Source organism: Gopherus flavomarginatus, chromosome 2 (assembly GCF_025201925.1).
Source record: "Gopherus flavomarginatus isolate rGopFla2 chromosome 2, rGopFla2.mat.asm, whole genome shotgun sequence".
Classification (NCBI taxonomy): domain Eukaryota; kingdom Metazoa; phylum Chordata; order Testudines; family Testudinidae; genus Gopherus; species Gopherus flavomarginatus.
Window position 1 is genome coordinate 30144828 of NC_066618.1, and position 19430 is coordinate 30164257.

Genomic DNA, 19430 nt, shown 5'->3' on the forward strand with positions numbered 1-19430 from the left:
GTGGACTTAATAAGACAGGATCACTTCCCAAGTCTGCTGCACATTGGAAATAATGCTAGGTTCCTTTGGAACCACAGACAGGCGAATCACAGAGATCACTAGCTGCAGATTTTGAGCTCTTGATTGCAACACCTTTTTGTTCCTGGCAAAGATAAACAATTTGTTTTAGAAAGCAAAAACAAAAACAAAGAACAGGCTAGGGCCAACCCAAGCAATATGGTTAGAAATATCTTGCTTTTGAACAAACAATATCATATATGTTGTGTCCTTCCTTTCTAATTTATGGCAAATGATTTCTATGATGTTTGTAGCTTTATGCATTTTTTATATGCACTTCATCTTTCATTTCCATTTGACCTGGTTTTCCTGTAATAAAATTCTGTACATTTATAAATTCATGCTGAGAGCAAAGAATGACATTTTCCTTCCACAGGGAATCTATGAGATACAGTATTACAAGCTGTATATACCATTATTGAGAAATAGTGATATATAGATTTATATTTATTAGTGCATGTACGCTTTCCTTCTGTAGTTTATTCTCATATTTTATTGCTGAAAATTGCATATCAGTATGTGAGGGAAAGTTTCTTTAGCTGAAGATCTATGGCAAAAAAATCCATAATAAAAAAAAGCCACAATGCAAACCTGCACTGAGTAATGAATCAAATGACCTTACAGGTTGGATTACTTACTTCTCTGTTCTTCCAATACTCCTTAAAATGCATAATCCTAACATTGTTTGCCAAAAGAGCAAGATGCAGCCACTATATTTCATACTTGCACTTGGTGACTGTGATAACTTTTCCAACTATTTTGCGATTAGAAATAAACCTGGGTGTTGTTTTTTTTTGCGGGGGAGAGAGGAAGGGAGGGTTGTTTCTGCTCCATTTCTTTGATCTGGTCTCCAAGCATGAACAAACTTCCTTAAAGGAGTAATACTGAATCATTTCTGCTTCACTAAATGCACTTTGTTCTCTGTTAGTCTGCATCTAAGGAGCACAGATAACTTTAAATTGTTTAGATTTATGGACTGATAAAACAAAAGAAGGCTTTGCTGTAAGCGAGCAGGGGTCTATTAAGACAACTCCCCGATGGCCAATGACACAGACCAGGCTTATCATCAGAATAGTTGGGGGTCAGACAGCATCTTTTTAGTCACTCTCCACTTAAAACTTGTTCCTTAATAAGATTACACGTCTCTGAGGTAAATCTAAATGAAACCCCTCGGAGCCAGTGTTAACATCAATTGTGGGGATGCAGTGTTTTAATGCTCTGAGGGTTTTATTTGTGAAGGGAACCTTTGTAGAGAAACCATTTTGAAACTTGGCCTCTCAAAATTAGAGCCACTATTTGCACAGATTAACTCTGAAAGCAACAACTGTACATCCAAATTTGCGTTATATTCTTTCCTACAGAAAATGTGATCTGTAAGAGATTACTTTAAACACGTAGAATGCAATAAAAGTTTGCTAAAGGAAAATGTAGAAAACACATTTTAACCACACTTGACTCATTCAGCTGTACTCGAAGATTTGTGATTGATTGGAGATGATAAACTGAACAGGAAATTTTTGTTTTCATTGCAGATAAATGCGGTGATAATATAAAAATTGTAAATCCTGGGTACCTTACTTCTCCTGGCTATCCTAATTCCTATAATCCAAGCCAAAAATGTGAATGGCTGATTCAGGCTCCTGAACCATACCAGAGAATTATGATCAACTTCAACCCTCACTTTGATTTGGAAGACAGAGACTGCAAGTAAGTGAGACCTTCGGTAAAGGGCGCCAGAGCACCATCTAGTGGATAAAAATGTTCCTATTGTCCTGATGTCTACATGGGAAATAACAGCTGTGTCCAAGATAGTGTGTAAAATGAATCCATCAGGGATTTGAATCCGGACCAGATAATATGTTAGTGCCAAGATGCTAAAGTTAGGTTTTGTGCTTCCTAAACCTCAAAAACCAGCAAGATTATCTTTGATTTAACCTTGTAATCCTTCTATCTGCTTTTCCTGGATTCAGAGGCCCAATATTCTTTCCTCAGTATTTGCAGTCATTTAGTGGTGGTAGTGTGTATGTGAGCCAGTGGATGGAGCTTTGGTTTGTACTTTTCTGAAACAGTCAACTACTAAAGTTGTTTGAGAACCATGCACAGTAAAAGTGGATTAGTAGGAGTATTATTAGAGGAAAAAGTTATAATTTTCTACTATTTAAAAATTACATTTGAATTACTTATATGTGATGAGAGAAGCCATACCTTAGTGTGGCTTTATAATACATTTTATGGGAATGTGACCAGGATGGGGGATTTTTGCCACAATATGAAACACATTAGTTCCATGTTTTTAATTTAAAAAATAAGTACCATAAAATAATTCTCTCTTTCATGTTAGTTAACTGCTCCAAACAATCTGGTGAGAGGTGTGTATTTTCTCAAAGCACTGACTTCTCTTAACAATCTAGTCTAAAATGAGAGATTACTCTGACCCATTGGAAAGGGGCAGTGTATAGCAGTCTGATAGTCACAATTCCCCTCTCTAGTTTTCTTCTAGGGGTCTCTCTCAGATTGCTTCCCCTACTTGATCAGTTCAGTAGGCTGAGAGGAGGTCCTCCCCCTTGCTTACTCACTCCCCCCCTCTGCAGTCATGAGAACAGCCCAGCAGAAGGTACTTTCCACCCCCATCTCCGTGACCGAAACGCAGGTAGTTTGCACATGATGACCCATGGTCTGATTGTGCCCCGTTTCATTACAGTCAGTCCACAAACTTGGACCACTTCTTTCATCAATAACACATTTTAATTATTCATTATTTATACAGCTCCAGAAATGTGCATGGCCTTTTACAGATAAAAAAAAACCACAGTTCTTGCTCACAGATGCTGATCCTGCAAGTTACTGATTGTCCTCAACTAAGAAACTAACTTTGAAAACAATGAGAGTTGAAGGTGCCCGGCACCTCACAGGACTTTTCAGCATCTCTCAGGATCAGGTCCTAAATGTAGCATTATCTGAGGAGACGTGGTGACATGCAGTGGGGAGGAGGTTACTCAAAGACAGTGCTTACACTGAAGTGCTTAACTTTTATCATACACATCTTGGTTCCAATTTTTGTAATAACAAATTGAGTTAGTTACTTAATGAATGTTAATTTCACTTAGAATTAACTTGTTTAGTGACCAAATGTAGTAGTTTGGTTTACATTTCATAAATTTTCAGTGTTTTGCATAATCCAGCATAGGCCAGTGTTTCACATACCATGTGTGGGTAATAACAAAAGAAGGCTCCATGTTTGTAAAACTAAACTGGCTGTTTATTAAAGTACCTATTTACAAAGGTGTTGCAACTGCAACTAGCATTCAAGCCATGTGTACATGGACTTGACTGCCTTAGTGCCTTCTCCACACTCTTCCCTCCAACAACCTGTGAACCTCCCTCCAAGTTCCATGAAGGCTGATAGAGCCAATTCTAGTTTCCGGTTAAGATTATGCTTCTGAATATGGTTATTACTGCAGGCAACACAGTTCAGAACTCTTTAATCAGTTATATATGTGCAGTGGTCCACTTGCCTATATTTTATAAATGTCATTATGGTCCATTTCCCTTCTGTATACAGGCTTGTTTCTAATCTTTAGAGGTGTTTGTATCTGGATATCAATTTTTCCTGCCGTTTAGGTAGATATCAGAGAAGGAAATATAACATATTGTAGGGTAAAACCTTTTGTGTTCCTTGGCAGATTACACGTATCCCACGGTTCTAAAACTATCTCAGTCCAATATAACAGTAAATGATGTACAGCACGTAACTATTTAGATAAGAAATAACATTGTTATGTAGAGATGCACTAAATATGCAAGCTGGTTTTTGGTGCACTGGGGCCTTAGACAATGAAGGAGCTGAACTCTCCAATTCCATCACTTCCTGTTCCCTTCTTCTCCCCTCTTAGTAACTCACCTTGAATGGTTTCTTCCTCCCAAAGGACCTCCCTATTTATTGACAGTTGTCTATAGCAAGGTCCGTTCCCAGGTGGTCAGAAACTTTGCAGGCAGAGTGGTTTGAATTGGACTCTTGGGGAGTGACCATGATGGTTCAAGTGTTATTTGGTGAACTCTTAAATGCAGAGCCTTAGGATACCTACTATTTACTATCTAGCTACAATTTTGCTTATACTTAAGGCTGCCCATTTAACTTGAGAGTGAGTAGGTTTGTATGTTAGCTGACTAATGTAAAAATGATTTCAGCAACAAGAAAAAGTCTGGTTTGAAATTTCACTGTCTGCTGAAGAAATTCATATTCCTGTTACCGGATCTTTGTTAAAGCAATAAACAAACATAATAAAACATATGACACGGTTATTTGCAATTAAGCAAATTTTGATTTCCTAATATAATCTTCAATTTATTTGCCAGCTGTGTGTGTAATATAGAAATGTGGCATTTCAAACTAGTCTCTAGTTTACTTAATGTTGCAACCATAGAAATTAATAAACAGCTAATATGACGTGCAGACAGAAATTCAGAGATTGGGAAATAAAATGTCTGGGAAGTTAAAAAGGGGCACTGTTGAAAAACTCTGGGCCCTGGATACAATTATACTGGACTAGTAGAGCAGATGTTGTCTTGGACTAAATCCTGAACTCCTTATGTCAATAGAGGTTTAGTTTGTTTGTTTCTTCCTGAGTGAGGACTGAGTAAGAACTTCTAGAGTTTGGTCCCTAAAGAATAATGATGAGGACCTGGAAATCTCACTGAGCCCACGAAGAAAAGCAATAAGACCTTCAGATGTATGTCCAGTTATTCTTTATTCTCAACAACAGAGCCAAGGCATCTCGTCTATCTTTCATGTACATTGGTGTAAATCAAGATTAAATCTATTGAAGCCAGTGAACTTATACCCATGTAAAACTAGTGTCAATGAAAGGAGAATTAGGCTCAAGAATTGTAAATATTAGCTATACTGGTGGCACTTTTAGTGAGCATCTTTGTGTCTTAAGATTTTGGAAGTTCCGCATTACATGCCTGGTAGAAATATAACTAGCAATTATGTTTTGCTCTAACTGAAGAATATTTCCCAAATGTTTTCTAATAATCATATGGTATGTCATGTGATATCTATTTAATCACTGTGAATATACTTTATTTGAGGAAGTTGTATTATTTTAAATTTCAAGTAAGCAGAACTAAAATTCAAGTTTCTTCTGAGAAATCCCGAAGGGCTCAGCTTTCATCATATTGGGGAATAAAGATAAAATAGTAATTAAATAAATGTACTTTCACACAATTTAGGCAGCTCTAATGAAAAATATCCTAAGGACAGAATTACCAAACAAGCACTCTGGAAATACACTGTCTCAACAGGATGTGTAAAATCATGTCTTGCAGCCTAAAAAATAACAGTATAAGGGTGTATTCTCCTCACAAATGTACATAATGATACCTTTTAACATTAATGGGAGCTACATGCCTGCTTCAGGAAAGAATGAAACACAAATTCTGGTGGAGGTTTCAAAAGAATACAAGTTTGTGCTTATTGATTATTTTGCCCTCTCACAAACAAACCGCTGTTTGTGAAGACAGGAACACAATTAGAAGTAAAAGGAGGAGACAAAACATATGATTGACTATTACCTAAAATGCTCGAATATTTGTTGCATGTTGTAAATGCTTTTCAGCACTTAGCTAGGATGTACAAGTCTTGTGTTGCGTAAAGTATCCTACTGTGTAAATGTAGCCATCTTGAATCTTGTAAAACTTTATATCTGGAAATAAACAAGGATGTCACTGATACAGTACTTCAAATTTATGGAACTTTTCTGGTTTCCCAGCAATGCAAACTATCAGCATGATAATTTATAATGGTTTGTGACAAATGCTGCTGAGCAAAGAGGTGTATGGTTACATTCAGATCAGATATCATCATCTAGGGAGCAATAAAAATTTCACAGACACTAGGTTAAAAACATTAAGAAAATGAATATGAAGCTTCAGCAGACAAGGGCTTGAGAAAGGTGGAGGGATGGATAAAAAAAGCCCAATAGTGGTTTCCTTACTGACAAATTATTAACTTTGTTGTCAGACTTAACTGTATGGTTTTACAAGGCTTACATAGATACACTACTGCAGTACAGTTGTTTTATTGGCATAATTTAGATATGCAGAGAGTACTATCATCCTTGTTTGGCAATTACTGAGCGTGTATGTACTGTTGCCAGCTCAGTTCAAATGGAAAATTTGTTCATTTTGGAAACATTCAAAATGTAGAAGAGGAGATTTGATAGTTAATTGTTCTTTAAATTGGGTTTATAAGGGATTAGTTACACTGCTGAGATTAGAAATTATATAGAAATTGCAATCAAGGATAGATAGCAAAAATATGTTTGTTTGTCAATACAACCCCTCAATTCCTTGACCTGGAGAAGAAACATGATTATTTAGATATACACCTCTACCTTGATATAACGCTGTCCTTGGGAGCCAAAAAAATCTTACTGCGTTATAGGTGAAACCGCGTTATATCGAACTTGCTTTGATCAGCCGGAGTGAGCAGCCCCGCCCCTCCTGGAGCACTGCTTTACCGCGTTATATCCGAATTCGTGTTATATTGAGGTAGAGGTGTATCAGATGAAATCCTACCCCACTGCAGTGACTTCAATGGGGCCGGCATTTCACCCATCCTTTCCATTTCTAAATAATGTCAATGTAATTTGGTTATAAACCTGCAGCTATAACAACCTACAGTTGATAAAATAAGACAATTCTCAATTTATGGCACTATGCTGGCACTGCTTTAGTGACACCATCAGTTTCTGCAGAATTTAAGCGTTCATTCACATTTGTCTAAACTCAGTCCCTTATTCTCATTGTCTGCTTCGTACCATTCCAGTTAGTGCACAATTGCTTTAAACCTAGTGGATCCAGCCACTTGAGGATTATCCTTGTGTAAGGGGAACCTTGCGTGGCATACAGCTGCTGTAGTGACTCCAGCATCACACACACCACACACACACACACCAGCTGCCTGTGCAGTCAGGGAGGCTGGGGAAAGAGGACACTGCCAGAGTATCCCATCATTGTCTGACTATGAGAAAAGTTCCTGAATCCATTGGTAGTGATGCAAATTACAGCAGTCTTCGGGCTGCTCAAAGCTGTGCTGAAGCACTGGCCCAATGCTCCCCAGCCCCACAGCTGTACAATGCCCTCTCCAGGTGCAACATAAGATCTGGGCCTAAGTATGTAGGGTCTGATCCTGCACTCATCAATGTCAATGGGAGTTTTGCCTTTGATTTCTATAGGAGCAGAATGAAGTCATTGTTCTCTATAGTTGTGAAGAAAGATGGAACATGTATCTTGTATAGCTGATCTATAAATGGTGTCTATATTAGATATTTCAGTCAGGTTTGACAATGGGTATCAAACAAGGTTTCTCACACCCTCTTTTAACTGGTTTTGAGCTTGGCTGTCTTGCTGATGTAGATAGGGTCAAATGTATGAAACTCCAGTTGTAGCAAATGGTGGGTTGACTAGAAGGACATGCAAAGGAACAATTGAACTCAGCACTGGTTGACAGTGGGGATGGAGGAGTCATGTCTGATCACTGTCTGAACCAGCTGAAAATCCTAACACAGACAGAGCCACTGAGTCTGCAGATACAAAGATGGGAACAATAGTTTTAAGAGCCTGCTACTGCTCTCATTTACAATAATGGTAGTTTACTAATGATTTCAGTGGGAGCAAAATTCAGGCTCTAAACAAATGCAGACTGCCCCCCCAATCATTTCAGTGGGCATTAACACTGAAGCCTAACAATGACAAATAATGTCCATATTTATGTATGTACGTATTTATTTGTTTTGATTTAGACTAAACAAAAATTACCCACCTTCAGGCTTAGAGAACCCTGCCAACTATTTAAAATTACATAAATAAAATATGTTGTTAACTGTTTCATTGCCAATTATTTTATAAGAATATTATTGGACATACTACACTTAGCTTTCTGGGGTCAGTCCCGAAGCCCAGTCCAGACAGACAGTGTGCAGGTTGTGCTGTGGGCATTCCTGAAGGAAGTACTGCTGCATTCTAGCAATAGCTGGAGACAGGCTGACCCTCCTGTGGCCAGTGCTAGCTTGGCTTTGAGCTGAGAGCAAAGGTTCTCAAACTTGCAGGCACACCCCTAGGAGGGACATGGAATGCATTCAGGGGGCATGAGAAGGCACAGTGAAGAGTGGCGGCTGCTGGCCAAGCTCCCAACTTTGAAGGCAGCGCCACCACCAGCAACAGCACAGAAGTAAGGGTGGCCTGGTATGGTATTGCCACCCTTACTTCTGTGCTCCTGCTGGTGGCGGCGCTGCCTTCTGAGCTGGGTGGCCAGAAAGCTACACACTATATCGGGGTGGGCAAACTTTTTGGCCTGAGGGCCACATCTGGGAATAGAAATTGTATGACAGGCCATGAATGCTCACAAAATTGAGGTTGGAGTGTGGGAGGGGTTGAGGGCTCTGGTTGGGGGTGTGGACTCTGGGATGGGACCAGAAATGTGGAGTTCAGGAGTTCAGGGTGCGGAAGGAGAATCCGAGCTGGGGTGGGGGAGTGGGGTGTGTGGGGGGGTGTGAGGGCTCCAGCTGGGGGTACAGGCTCTGGGGTAGAGCTGAGGATGAGGTGTTTGGGGTGCAGGAGTATGCTGCAGGCTGGGACCAAGAGGTTTGGAGGGTGGGAGGGGGATCCAGGGTGGGGCAGGGGCTTGGGGTGTGGGAAGGGGTTTAGGCTGTGCCTGGCGGTGTGGGCTTTGGGGTGGGGCTGAGTATGAGGTGTTTGGGGTGCAGGATGATGCTGTGGGCTGGGATCAAGGGGTTGGGAGGGCAGGAAGGGGATCAGGGCTGGGGCATGGGGAGAGGCTCAGGGGTGCAGGGTCCGGGCAGTGCTTACCTCAAGTGGCTCCCGGAAGCAGCAGCATGACCCAACTTCTACGCATAGGAGCAGCCAGGGGGCTCCGCTCTGCATGCTGCCTCCTCCCCAAGCGCTGCTCCTGCAGCTCCCATTGGCTGGAAACTGCGGCCAATGGGAGCTGCAGAGGTGGTGCTTGGGGAGGGGGCTGCATGCAGAGTGGAGCCCCCTAGCTGCTCCTACATGTAGGCACTGGAGCAGGTCTATGCTGCTACTTCCGGGAGCCTCATGGAGCAACCCCCGACCCAGCTCCCCGGCTGGAGCAGCAGAGCGCCAGAACGGGGCAAGCCCCAGACCCCGTTCCCCAGTGGGAGCTCAAGGGCTGGATTAAAATGGGTGGTTGGCCAGATCCATCCCCCAGGCCATAGTTTGACCATCCCTGTACTATATACTTAAATGGCTCTGTTCGAATCAGTGCCTTACTGTTTTTAATATTTAGTGGGAGTGACATGTTGATTTTTTTTTTATCGATATATGTACTTGTGCGGCAGGATGGTGCGATGTAAACTACTACAGACACAAAGAAAGGGGCATGATCAGATAAGTTTGAGAATCACTGGCTTAGCGCACCCCTCAGGCTATTCTAACCTGTCACACGAGACCCAAGCTTGCTCCAGGATCAGGGAAGCACAAATGTCATCTTTGCAGTGGATCCTGCACACAACTGAGGACTGGGCCTTTTATTCCTAAGTAATATTTTTTTATTTCATTATGCACTCTGGATCATAAGAACTATACAAAAGTATGTGCTCTTGTTTTATAGACTCAGCCTGTACTTGCAGCCAAGTACCATACACAAGTTTCTAAAGATAGTTCAGGGTAGTTTTAATGAGCTTTAGAGACTAAATCAAAATTGAAAGAAGTTGGAAATTATATTGTGTTGCTGATTATTTGATGTAATAGCCAGGCTTTTTTTGTTGCTCATCTAAACTGTTATAAATAGTCTCTATTGTCAGACTGTTGAAGTGTTTCTTCTGCAGAGTGTTGTTGTTTGGTATTGAGCTTTTTCAAAAGTATTAGTGAAATCATGACAAAATATTGGTTGTGTTTCACTTCACTAGTGGATCTTAGCTTGACAAGTATCCTCCTTTCATTTATTATTAATTGTAATTTCTTTGGAGTAGAGCCCATCTTTTCACTCAAGGTATGTACATTGTCAGCACAATTGGGCTTCAAACTTTGATTGGGGTCACTATATACTGCTATATTACATACAATAATAATATTGATATAGGTAGATGTTAATATTAATGTATATACTTAAATGAACGGTGGGCGAAATTGTATGTTGAAGTGCTATAATCAGATACCTTTAAACCAATAACACTGTTAGAAGGGTGTAACATGGAGTCCTTAGGTCCTGATCCTCTGGCCTTCATATGTGCATAGCTCTCAGTGATGTCAAGGTCAGTTATAAAAAGACAGAGCACAGAGTCAGGGTCTTTTATAAATGGAAACACTTTGTATTAGAGACAGTCGTATGAAGTTGTCTGCATTCTTTAATTTGACGTCTCTTCTGCCCCCTCAGTGGTGATTTAATTAAAACAAAACCTCATGTGTTAATGGAAATTAGTTTACTTAATTATAACTTGTTCTAAGCTACAACATTTGATCATAACTTTTGATAATTACAATATACAGGCCTTTATATGATTTATGTAAAACCAAATTCAATTTTGTTTCTTTTGTAGTGTTCCCAAAGCATCAAATTATTTGTCTGACTGTGAGTGCATGATACACATACACACACGCCTATATAGACAGCTTATGTACATACATATATATTATATGGACATATATATATTACACGCACACATGTATATGTGTGTGTATACATAGGTACATATGTTTATGTGTGTAATATAGATATGTTAGCTTTTGTAGGCGTTCCAAAAGTAAGTCTACTAATTAAAGCTCTAATACCCATCTTAAGGCTGATAATTAGGTATAAAGAAAACAAGAGACAGGATTAGTGTTCAGATCATGTTCCAAATGCTTCTTAATTGGGTGTTTGTAATCAGTCCTGATTGCAAGAGGCAGTGGTTTGGCAGAATAAAGACAGAAAATGGCTTATCCCTACTATTTTCCTGTTAGTTGACTTGGACGTAGTATTTTGGTCAGGATCCAATGGCTTGATGTCAAAGAAGGTAACTTTGTCAGCTCAGAAATGCTCATAAAACACACAAAAACCCCTTCACTTGTGCTCTTTTGAAAAATAAAAATGAATATTCTTTAGAACTAGCTCAAAACAAGTGATTTTTTTTTCATTCAGAATCTTATAAAGTGTTTTCAAGGGGACCATAGAAGAGACTTTGTTCCTCTGGCCTCCCTCCACCACTGACTGCTGAAATTAGGTCTGAGTTCACTTTAAGCTTTCATTTTGTTGACCTTGGCTCTCTTCTTGCTGACCCATAGTTCTCCACCACAAAACCGCACAATTTAGTATAATGATTATTTCTTTATCTTAAGTAACCAAATGATTTTTCAACAAGGTGACAGATTTCCTTCTTGTACTATGAGAGACAAGCACCTGGTTAGTTCCATAGAGAGTTGTGATGACCTTCTTGAATGAGATTTGAAAGTTTTATAACTCACCTGGCAACTTTTGGGGAGCACAGGTAATTTGATTCTCTGTAATAGGTCCCAAAATATGAGAATAAATACCCAACTTACAAAGATGATACCATGTATTGTGTGATATCATGCATAACAATTCATTTAAATAGAAATAAACTGTCTTTCTAGAGTAGATTTGCATATTAAAAGGCAGATCTTGCATAACAATACAAAAATGAAGATTTTAGAAGGATTTTCAGTTAAAAAAATTAAGAGGACCATCAACAAAATAATTTATTTTTATTCATGTCAATATACTTGTAAGTGGGAGACTCAATGTTAGTGTTTCCCAAACTTTTGAAAGCTGAGCCCCCCTTCAGGAAAGTAAAACTAATTACACCCATCCCACCATCTGTTGTTAAAGGGCTACAGATCTTAATTTACAGATTCTCTGTTCCTGACTAGTACTTCAGTTTCTCTCCCTCTTCTCCTTTTCCCCCATTCTCCACACACATTTTGGAAAATGCATGGGTCTCCCTTCTTACATGATCTAAGGAGTTGTGAAATAGTTAAAAATGTTGACATTCAAAGTTAGCACCCCCAAAAATGATGAGGCAATTCATACATCAACACTCTTGTCCAGGCTACACTGCTCTACAGCCAAACTGCTTCTGAAATAAATGTAGTCCAACTTTACTAATTCTGGGTCACTGAGAACGAAAATGATGCTTAAAATTGTTGATTGGCTCTAGTTTTCAAGATATGCTATTGGGTCAGTATATACGACCCTTGACTTGGGAATGGCGGAGGATAAGTGAGTTATAAAGGGAAGGGATCTCAATTTAAACCAGAAATGACTAAAATACATCTTTGACTGGATCTATGAATAAATCTATGACTGGGTTTGGACAGTACTTGCTTTTTAGGCAAAACAATGAATGATGCAATCTGAAGCTGGTATTGCATCATACATGATATGAATTGCATCATGTTATTCCTAGAAGTCATGGATGATGCAATCATAACGAAGCTTACATCACTCTGCTGAACAAATTGCCCTATATCAGCTCTAGAAATCATACAGTGTCGTGCTCTCTTCTTTGTCAGTGTTTGATTTTGCAAAGGGACACATTTCTGTTTAGCCAAAGTGAGCAGAGATGCCTCATGCTTGTGTGAACAGTGCAGATAACTTCTGCTATGTTTGTGGTGAAGTGACTTTTGCATCACAAAAGCGCAGTATAACCACTATGGTTAAGAAAGCCTATCACTTTTATTTTGGCTACAAAATTGGAGATCAGGACAAGAGGTGGGCCCCACACATATGCTGCAACACTTGTGCAACAAATCTTCGCCAGCGGTTGAACAGGAAAAGGAAATCTATGCCTTTTGCAGTGCCAATGATCTGGAGAGAGCCAAGAGATCATACCAGCAATTGTTACTTCTGCATAGTGCCTCCAGTTGGGAAAGGTGTGTCAAAGAAGAAAAAGTGGACTGTGCATTATCCAAACATTCCATCAGGAACCACTATTTTTGGGAGCCAAATTTATTCATCATCTTACCGATGTAAGATGGATAGTATGATGGGACTGCCTATGATGGCATGTGGCCCATCAGCGACTGCCAGTAGCAAAAATCCCCAATGGCTGGAGAGGGGACACTAGATGTGGAGGGTTCTGAGTTACTACAGATAATTATTTCCCATGTATCTTCCTGAGGGGTCTTGCCCGCATGCTCAGGGTCTAACTAATTGCCGTATTTGAGATTGGGAAGGAATTTCCTCCCAGGTCAGATTGGCAGAGACCCTGGGAATTTTTCACCTTCCTCTGTGGGATGGGGCATGAGTCACTTGCAGGTTTAAACTAGTGTAAATGGTGAATTCTCTGTAACTTGGAAGTCTTTAAACCATGATTTGAGGACTTCAGTAACTCAGCCAGAGGTTAGGGGTCTATTTCAGGAGTGAGTGAGGTACAAATGCAGGAGGTCAGACTCAGGGCCAACCAGACAGGGGGCCAGGAGGGCCATTTGGCCTAGGCCTCAAGCTTAAAGGGGGGCCTCAAATTTAGACAAGTTTAAATTTTTTGGCATTTGATAAATTTTGTAACTTGTTTTTATGCACATCCCATTGGACCAAAATGTGACACAATCTCTCAGCTTAGAACTGCAAATTTAAGCAAATAAGAGATGTGGTTGGTAAAAGACATAATTTTTTGAAACTGATGTAGATGTTCTCATATCAAATGCATCAGTTCTCTCTGATCCATAAGGATGGATCATCAACAGAGGTTGGAGGAAGTTGAAAGACCAAATACCATCACATGAGAGTTCAGTGTCACACAAAGAATACAATGTTGCCTGGAAATCAGCCAGTAGGGCAGCATCATCTGAAAGTTCAGTTGAGAATTTACTAATAGCTGGAAAAAACTTCTTGAGCTCATCCTGAATGTCATCCTTTTTCTTTCTGAGCGGAGATTGGCTTTCTTTGGTTCCAGTCAACATATTGGTGATCGTGCAAACGGAAACTTTCTAGACATGGTTGAGTGCCTCAGCAAATATGACCCACTTTTATCAGAGCACGTTAAACGTGTTTGAGAATCGCAAGAGAGTCAAGCTCATGCAAGTCCATTATCTCGCCACAGAAAACGAGTTTAATGAGCTACGTGGATGATTTGTACAAACAACAATTCTTGATGAGATTCAAAATGCCAAATATTTTTCAGTCATTGTTGATTCCACTCCAGATTGTTCTCACAAGGAACAGACTACTATGGTTATTTGATATGTTAAGATTGTAAACAGCTCAAAATTTTCAATTGAAGAAAGATTTATTTTGTTTGACAACTTCACGAGAAAAACTGGAAAAGAAATTGCTGCTCGAGTACTAGCAATTCTAGAAGTTTTAAGTTAGATTTTCAAGTCTGCATTGGTCAAGCTTATGACAATGGATCTAATATGGCTGGGAAGTACAAAGGTGTACAAGCAGTTCTTCTTGAGCATAATTCAAACTGTATTTTCTCCAGCTGTGGAAACCACACACTAAACCTTGTACGTGTTGACTGTGCTGAATCATGCAAGGAGGCAATTACTTACTTTGGAACTGTTCAGCAAATGTACAATCTCTTCAGTAGCAGCCCACAAACATGGGATATTCTGAAGCAATATCTTTCTGTTTCACTGCACAGGATGTCCAAAACTAGATGGTCTGCACAGATTGATGGTGTTCAACCAGTTGTGCAGCATTTGAATTCAGTGAGAAAGGCTTTAAATGAGCTTGAATCTCTCAATCTCACTGCACAGGCTCGAACTGAACTTCAATCTATTCAGATGCATAGGTCGAAATTCAAATGCATTCTGATGTCATCTTTGTGGATGAAGCCATTTACAATGATCCACCAAACTAATCTGGTAATTGAAGCACGCAATGCTACACTTGATGCTGAGAGGGATAACACTGAAAGTTTTATCAATGACATTCAACAGATTTGTGAACAATGGGATGCGATCCTGATTGATCCAAATTAGTAGCACAGAATATTGGCATTTCATCTGTGTCTCCACCAATCACAGCTTACCTAGTGAATCTGATGCTGAGCAGCATTATAGGGTCAATGTCTTCCTTGTCATCATTGACTCTATTCAATCAGGTCTTACACGTCGATTTGAGTCACTGCAACTAATTTGTACCCTTTTGGGGTTTCTTTGGCAGTTCAACACACTGAGTGATGAAGATCTACTTTCTACAGCTGAACAATTTCAGCAGCAGTGCAACAAAGACATTTCAAAAGATCTCTTTGACAAGGTCATCTTCCTCAAACGAATATATTCCATGAACTTTAAATTAGATTGCAAGCCAAAGGAATTGTTTCAAGAAATACTCAAACTTGAACTCTCTGGGGATGTTTCCTAATGTCACAATTGCATTCTGTATTTTTGTCACTTTGCCTGCATCAGTGGCTTCAGGTGAATGCACCTTCAACATGTTAAAACACGTAAAGAACTATCACTGTTTAACTATGGGACTAGAGTGTTTGAATGGTCTCGTCATGCTTAATATCAACTGTGACATTGCACGAAAGCTAGATTTTTCCTCAATAATTAGTGCATTTGCACAGAAAAAAGGCTAGAAAAGTATTTGTTAAATAAAAAAATAATCAGATTATGTCTCGCTCTTTTTTTGGTGCCTTATTTTGTTTTAATGTGTCATCATTTTTTATTTTTGTTATGGCTAGGGGCATCAAAAGCCGGAAGTGGACCAGGCCTCTCTGGACCTCTGAGAGGGCCTGATTAGACTAGGTGATCATGATTGTCCCTTCTTATCTTAAAGTCTATGTGTCTACGTAAGTAGTCCCAATGAAGCCAATTAAAACAATGGGACTACTTGCGTGAGTAAAGTTAGCAGGTCTTCTGTTTCTAAGGCACAGTATAGATGTAATCTACTATACAAATTAATTAATAATAATCATTTGCAGCAACGGAAATCAGATGCTTTCAGAACAATTTACAATCTGCTACAAATTACTTTCAAGTGCTTACATAACAACAATTCAAGTTTAATCCTTTTGGACACAGCAGTTCATAAATCACCATAAATACCATATCACTTATTCTCAAGGATCTTAGTCTCTAACAGTACGGGTTTTAAGGCACATTGCCATATGCACTGAGGAGAGTCAAGGTTAGCCTCAGTGTGGAATCCTGTGCCAATCTGTCATTGAGCCAATCAACTTCTACAGACAATTCTCTGATATGCTTATCTATAACTGGAGAACCAGATCAGCAATTTAGAAAAGCTTTATCATGATCACCACATAGAAGCTGAGGCTTCTTATTTTCATTGTAAATATCCTCTTTTCAAGATGCAAAATGGGAGACTTATATTCCTAATTCTGAGAACACTGTCTAGAAGCAATGCTATACAATCGCTCCATTTGAGCAGCTTTAGTTAAGTCCCAGAAAATATGCAAAGGTAGCTTTTAAATAAAATCTCTGTCTTTTTTCCCCATTTCACAGCCATCTCCATAATCTGTTTTGAAGACAGAGACATAAAATGTACTAGCATGGTAGCATATTTTCTGATTGCTGAGTGTTCTTTGACATTCCCACACCCCCCCTGGGACTTTGTGTCACAATTCTATAAACTTTATCTATTTGTATACTCATATCTGGGTTCTAATCCAAACTTCTTTACATACATTTACAACAAAATTTAGGCTCTTTTCCTTCTATTCCAGCTGGCAACCAACCACAATAGATGCACATTTCAATTTCCCAATGTATATTCTAACACTATATATTTCAAAAGTGACATTTTACATTGTGTTTAGATCTCTCTCTCTCTCTCTCATGTATCAGTGTGCGTGTGTATATATATATATATTGTGACAGACCCAAACCAGTGGGGTACAGGAGTCTGGTAGAGGGCAAATATACTGGTCACTGGATGAGTAGTTTTCTGTTCCCTGAGTGACCAGAGCAGGGGCTGCAGTAGAGTAATCAGGAACCTGCTAGAACCAATTAAGGCAGACAGGCTAATTAGAACACCTGCAGCCAATCAAGGCAGGCTAATCAGGGCACCTGGGTTTAAAAAGGAGCTCACTCCAGTCAGGGAGGGAGGAGCCAGAGGAGAGGAAGTGCATGTGAGGAGCTGGGAGCAAGAAGCACAAGGAGCTGAGAGTGAGAGGGTGTGCTGCTGGAGGACTAAGGAGTACAAGTGTTATCAGACATCAGGAGGAAGATCCTGTGGTGAGAATAAAGAAGGTGTTTGGAGGAGGCCATGGGGAAGTAGCCCAGGGAGTTGTAGCTGTCATGCAACTGCTACAGGAGGTTCTATAGACAGCTGCAATCCACAGGGCCCTGGGCTGGAACCTGGAGTAGAGGGTGGTCCTGGGTTCCCCCCAAACCTCCCAACTCCTGATCAAACACAGAAGGAGTTGATCCAGACTGTGGGGAAGATCACTGAGGTGAGCAAATCTGCCAATAAGCGCAGGACCCACCAAGGTAGAGGAGGAACTTTGTCACTATATATATATATATATATATATATGAACAGCTATAGGATCACATTCAGTCCCTGATGTATGCAGATGCAGCTCCATTGATTTCAATGGAATTGCACCTGCTTGAATAAGAGCCAGATTTGGCCCTTGTAACATAAAATAACACAAGTGAATTACTCTTAATGGTTTCCATATTGTTTTATTCCCCACCATTACCCTGGATGATGCTCTTCAAATAATTCAATGTCTTCTTTATCACACCTCCTCTGTTTTAATTTTAAGTCCTTTATTATCCTTAAAGAGCTTAGATAGTTCATCTGTTATGTACTCAAGTTGCATTTCAGTCTTCTCATGAAGGGCTTCATCATCCATAAAAACAATGATCCTCCCCAACCTTTTCCAAGTGAATAATTCTTCCGTAGGCTAAACTTGAATGTCCTGTCAATGGATGAACAGCCACCCAGTTGCCACTCTAGTATCAGTTTTCCAAATCTCAGACTTCCTATGGTGTGGTGTCTATTATATTTTTTATCACTCCCATCTTTACTACCTGTATTCATAGATTCCTTGTTGCTTTGTGTCTTTTCTCTTCTAAGGCCTGGTCTACAAAAAAATTGTAACTGATTGAGCTATTTCAGCTGGGGGGTGTGATTTTTATCCTGATATAGTTAAAGCAATACCACCCCAATATGGATGCAGGAGTACTGGTATAAAGGTGCTGAATCCCAGTATAGCTCTTTTTCTATAAATAAGGAGTAAGCTATGCCTGTATAAGCACATTTAACCTACACTAAAACAGTTTCTAAATGAATTTAATTAAATTGGTTACATGTGTGTACACATGTCCTCAGTTTAGCACAACTATAGCATCAGTGATATGCAAAGGCTTTTGATTAGCATATTAGTTTACTGTATTATCAAAAATCTGTTAATACTAATATTGATTATTTTTGTATTCTGTCACTTTTAGTAATGGGGCTAGAGTTCAAAACTTGAGTGTATAAAACTATTGTAAATCAAGTATTACATCCCCTTTCAGAGAACAGCCTATTGCAGCATAGGCCAGTCAGAAGATATGATCAGCTTACTCTGATTTATATGTGTAAAGAAATCTAATTGAATTTCATGGAGCATAACTCCATTTAAGTCAATGGAGCTACACTGATTTGCATATTTCTAACAGTGAGTTAGAAATTCACAGTGGGAAGAACAGTACTGTGGATCAGGGACACAAAACAGCTTTGTTGTGTTCCCAGCACTGCCACTGATATATTGTGTAATCTTAGGCAAGTCACTTGACCTATCTGTGTTTACACAGGGATGATAATACTTCCCTGACTTACAAGAGTGTTGGAGGGATTCACTCTTGGAAAAGCTCTTTGAGAGCACTGTATGGATATAATATCACAAACAAAGTTAACTGCCATTGCTTTGTACTTGTTCATCTTTTAGCTATTACATTTTGTTTATAACAGTTTACTATTCTGTATAAATGCATGTGCCAATATATTGGTTTTTTGTTTTGTTTTTTGAAAAAAGTGTTATCCAAACAAAAAATAACAGAAATCATATGCACAAGAGACATATTACTCATGATGAGAAGAATCTATAACAGACGCAGCACTAACTCAAAACTGAACGCCAAATGCAAGCAATTTAAATACGTGCATATTGTCAGCATGAAACCAGTCCATTCTCTGCTACACAGAATGTCCCCCAAGTAGTAGTGAACCTAAGAGCAGGAACTCTAATGGCTGTGTTCTCATGTGTGGAGGGGGAAAGGAGCACTTTACAGCTATCTTGGGCAGCTTTAAGTTGTTCACTCTTTACTCACTTTTTTAAAGCTGTTTCTAGATGGGAACATAAACACTAGGACCTTGGTCCTCACAAGGCCTACTTTTGGGAGGGCCATGCCCATTCTTTTCACCAAGAGTG

At 39.5% G+C, this 19430-nt stretch overlaps 1 protein-coding gene across 5 annotated transcripts in view; it reads left to right on the top strand.

Annotated features, from left to right (window-relative positions):
- Window positions 1–19430, top strand: part of NRP1 (neuropilin 1) — a 139405-nt gene that overhangs the window by 2858 nt on the left and 117117 nt on the right. For all 5 annotated transcript variants that reach the window (XM_050939037.1, XM_050939039.1, XM_050939035.1 and 2 more), the window contains exon 3: window positions 1590–1764. In XM_050939037.1, coding sequence (XP_050794994.1) covers window positions 1590–1764 — 175 coding nt within the window. The remainder of the gene's footprint in view (window positions 1–1589; window positions 1765–19430) is intronic.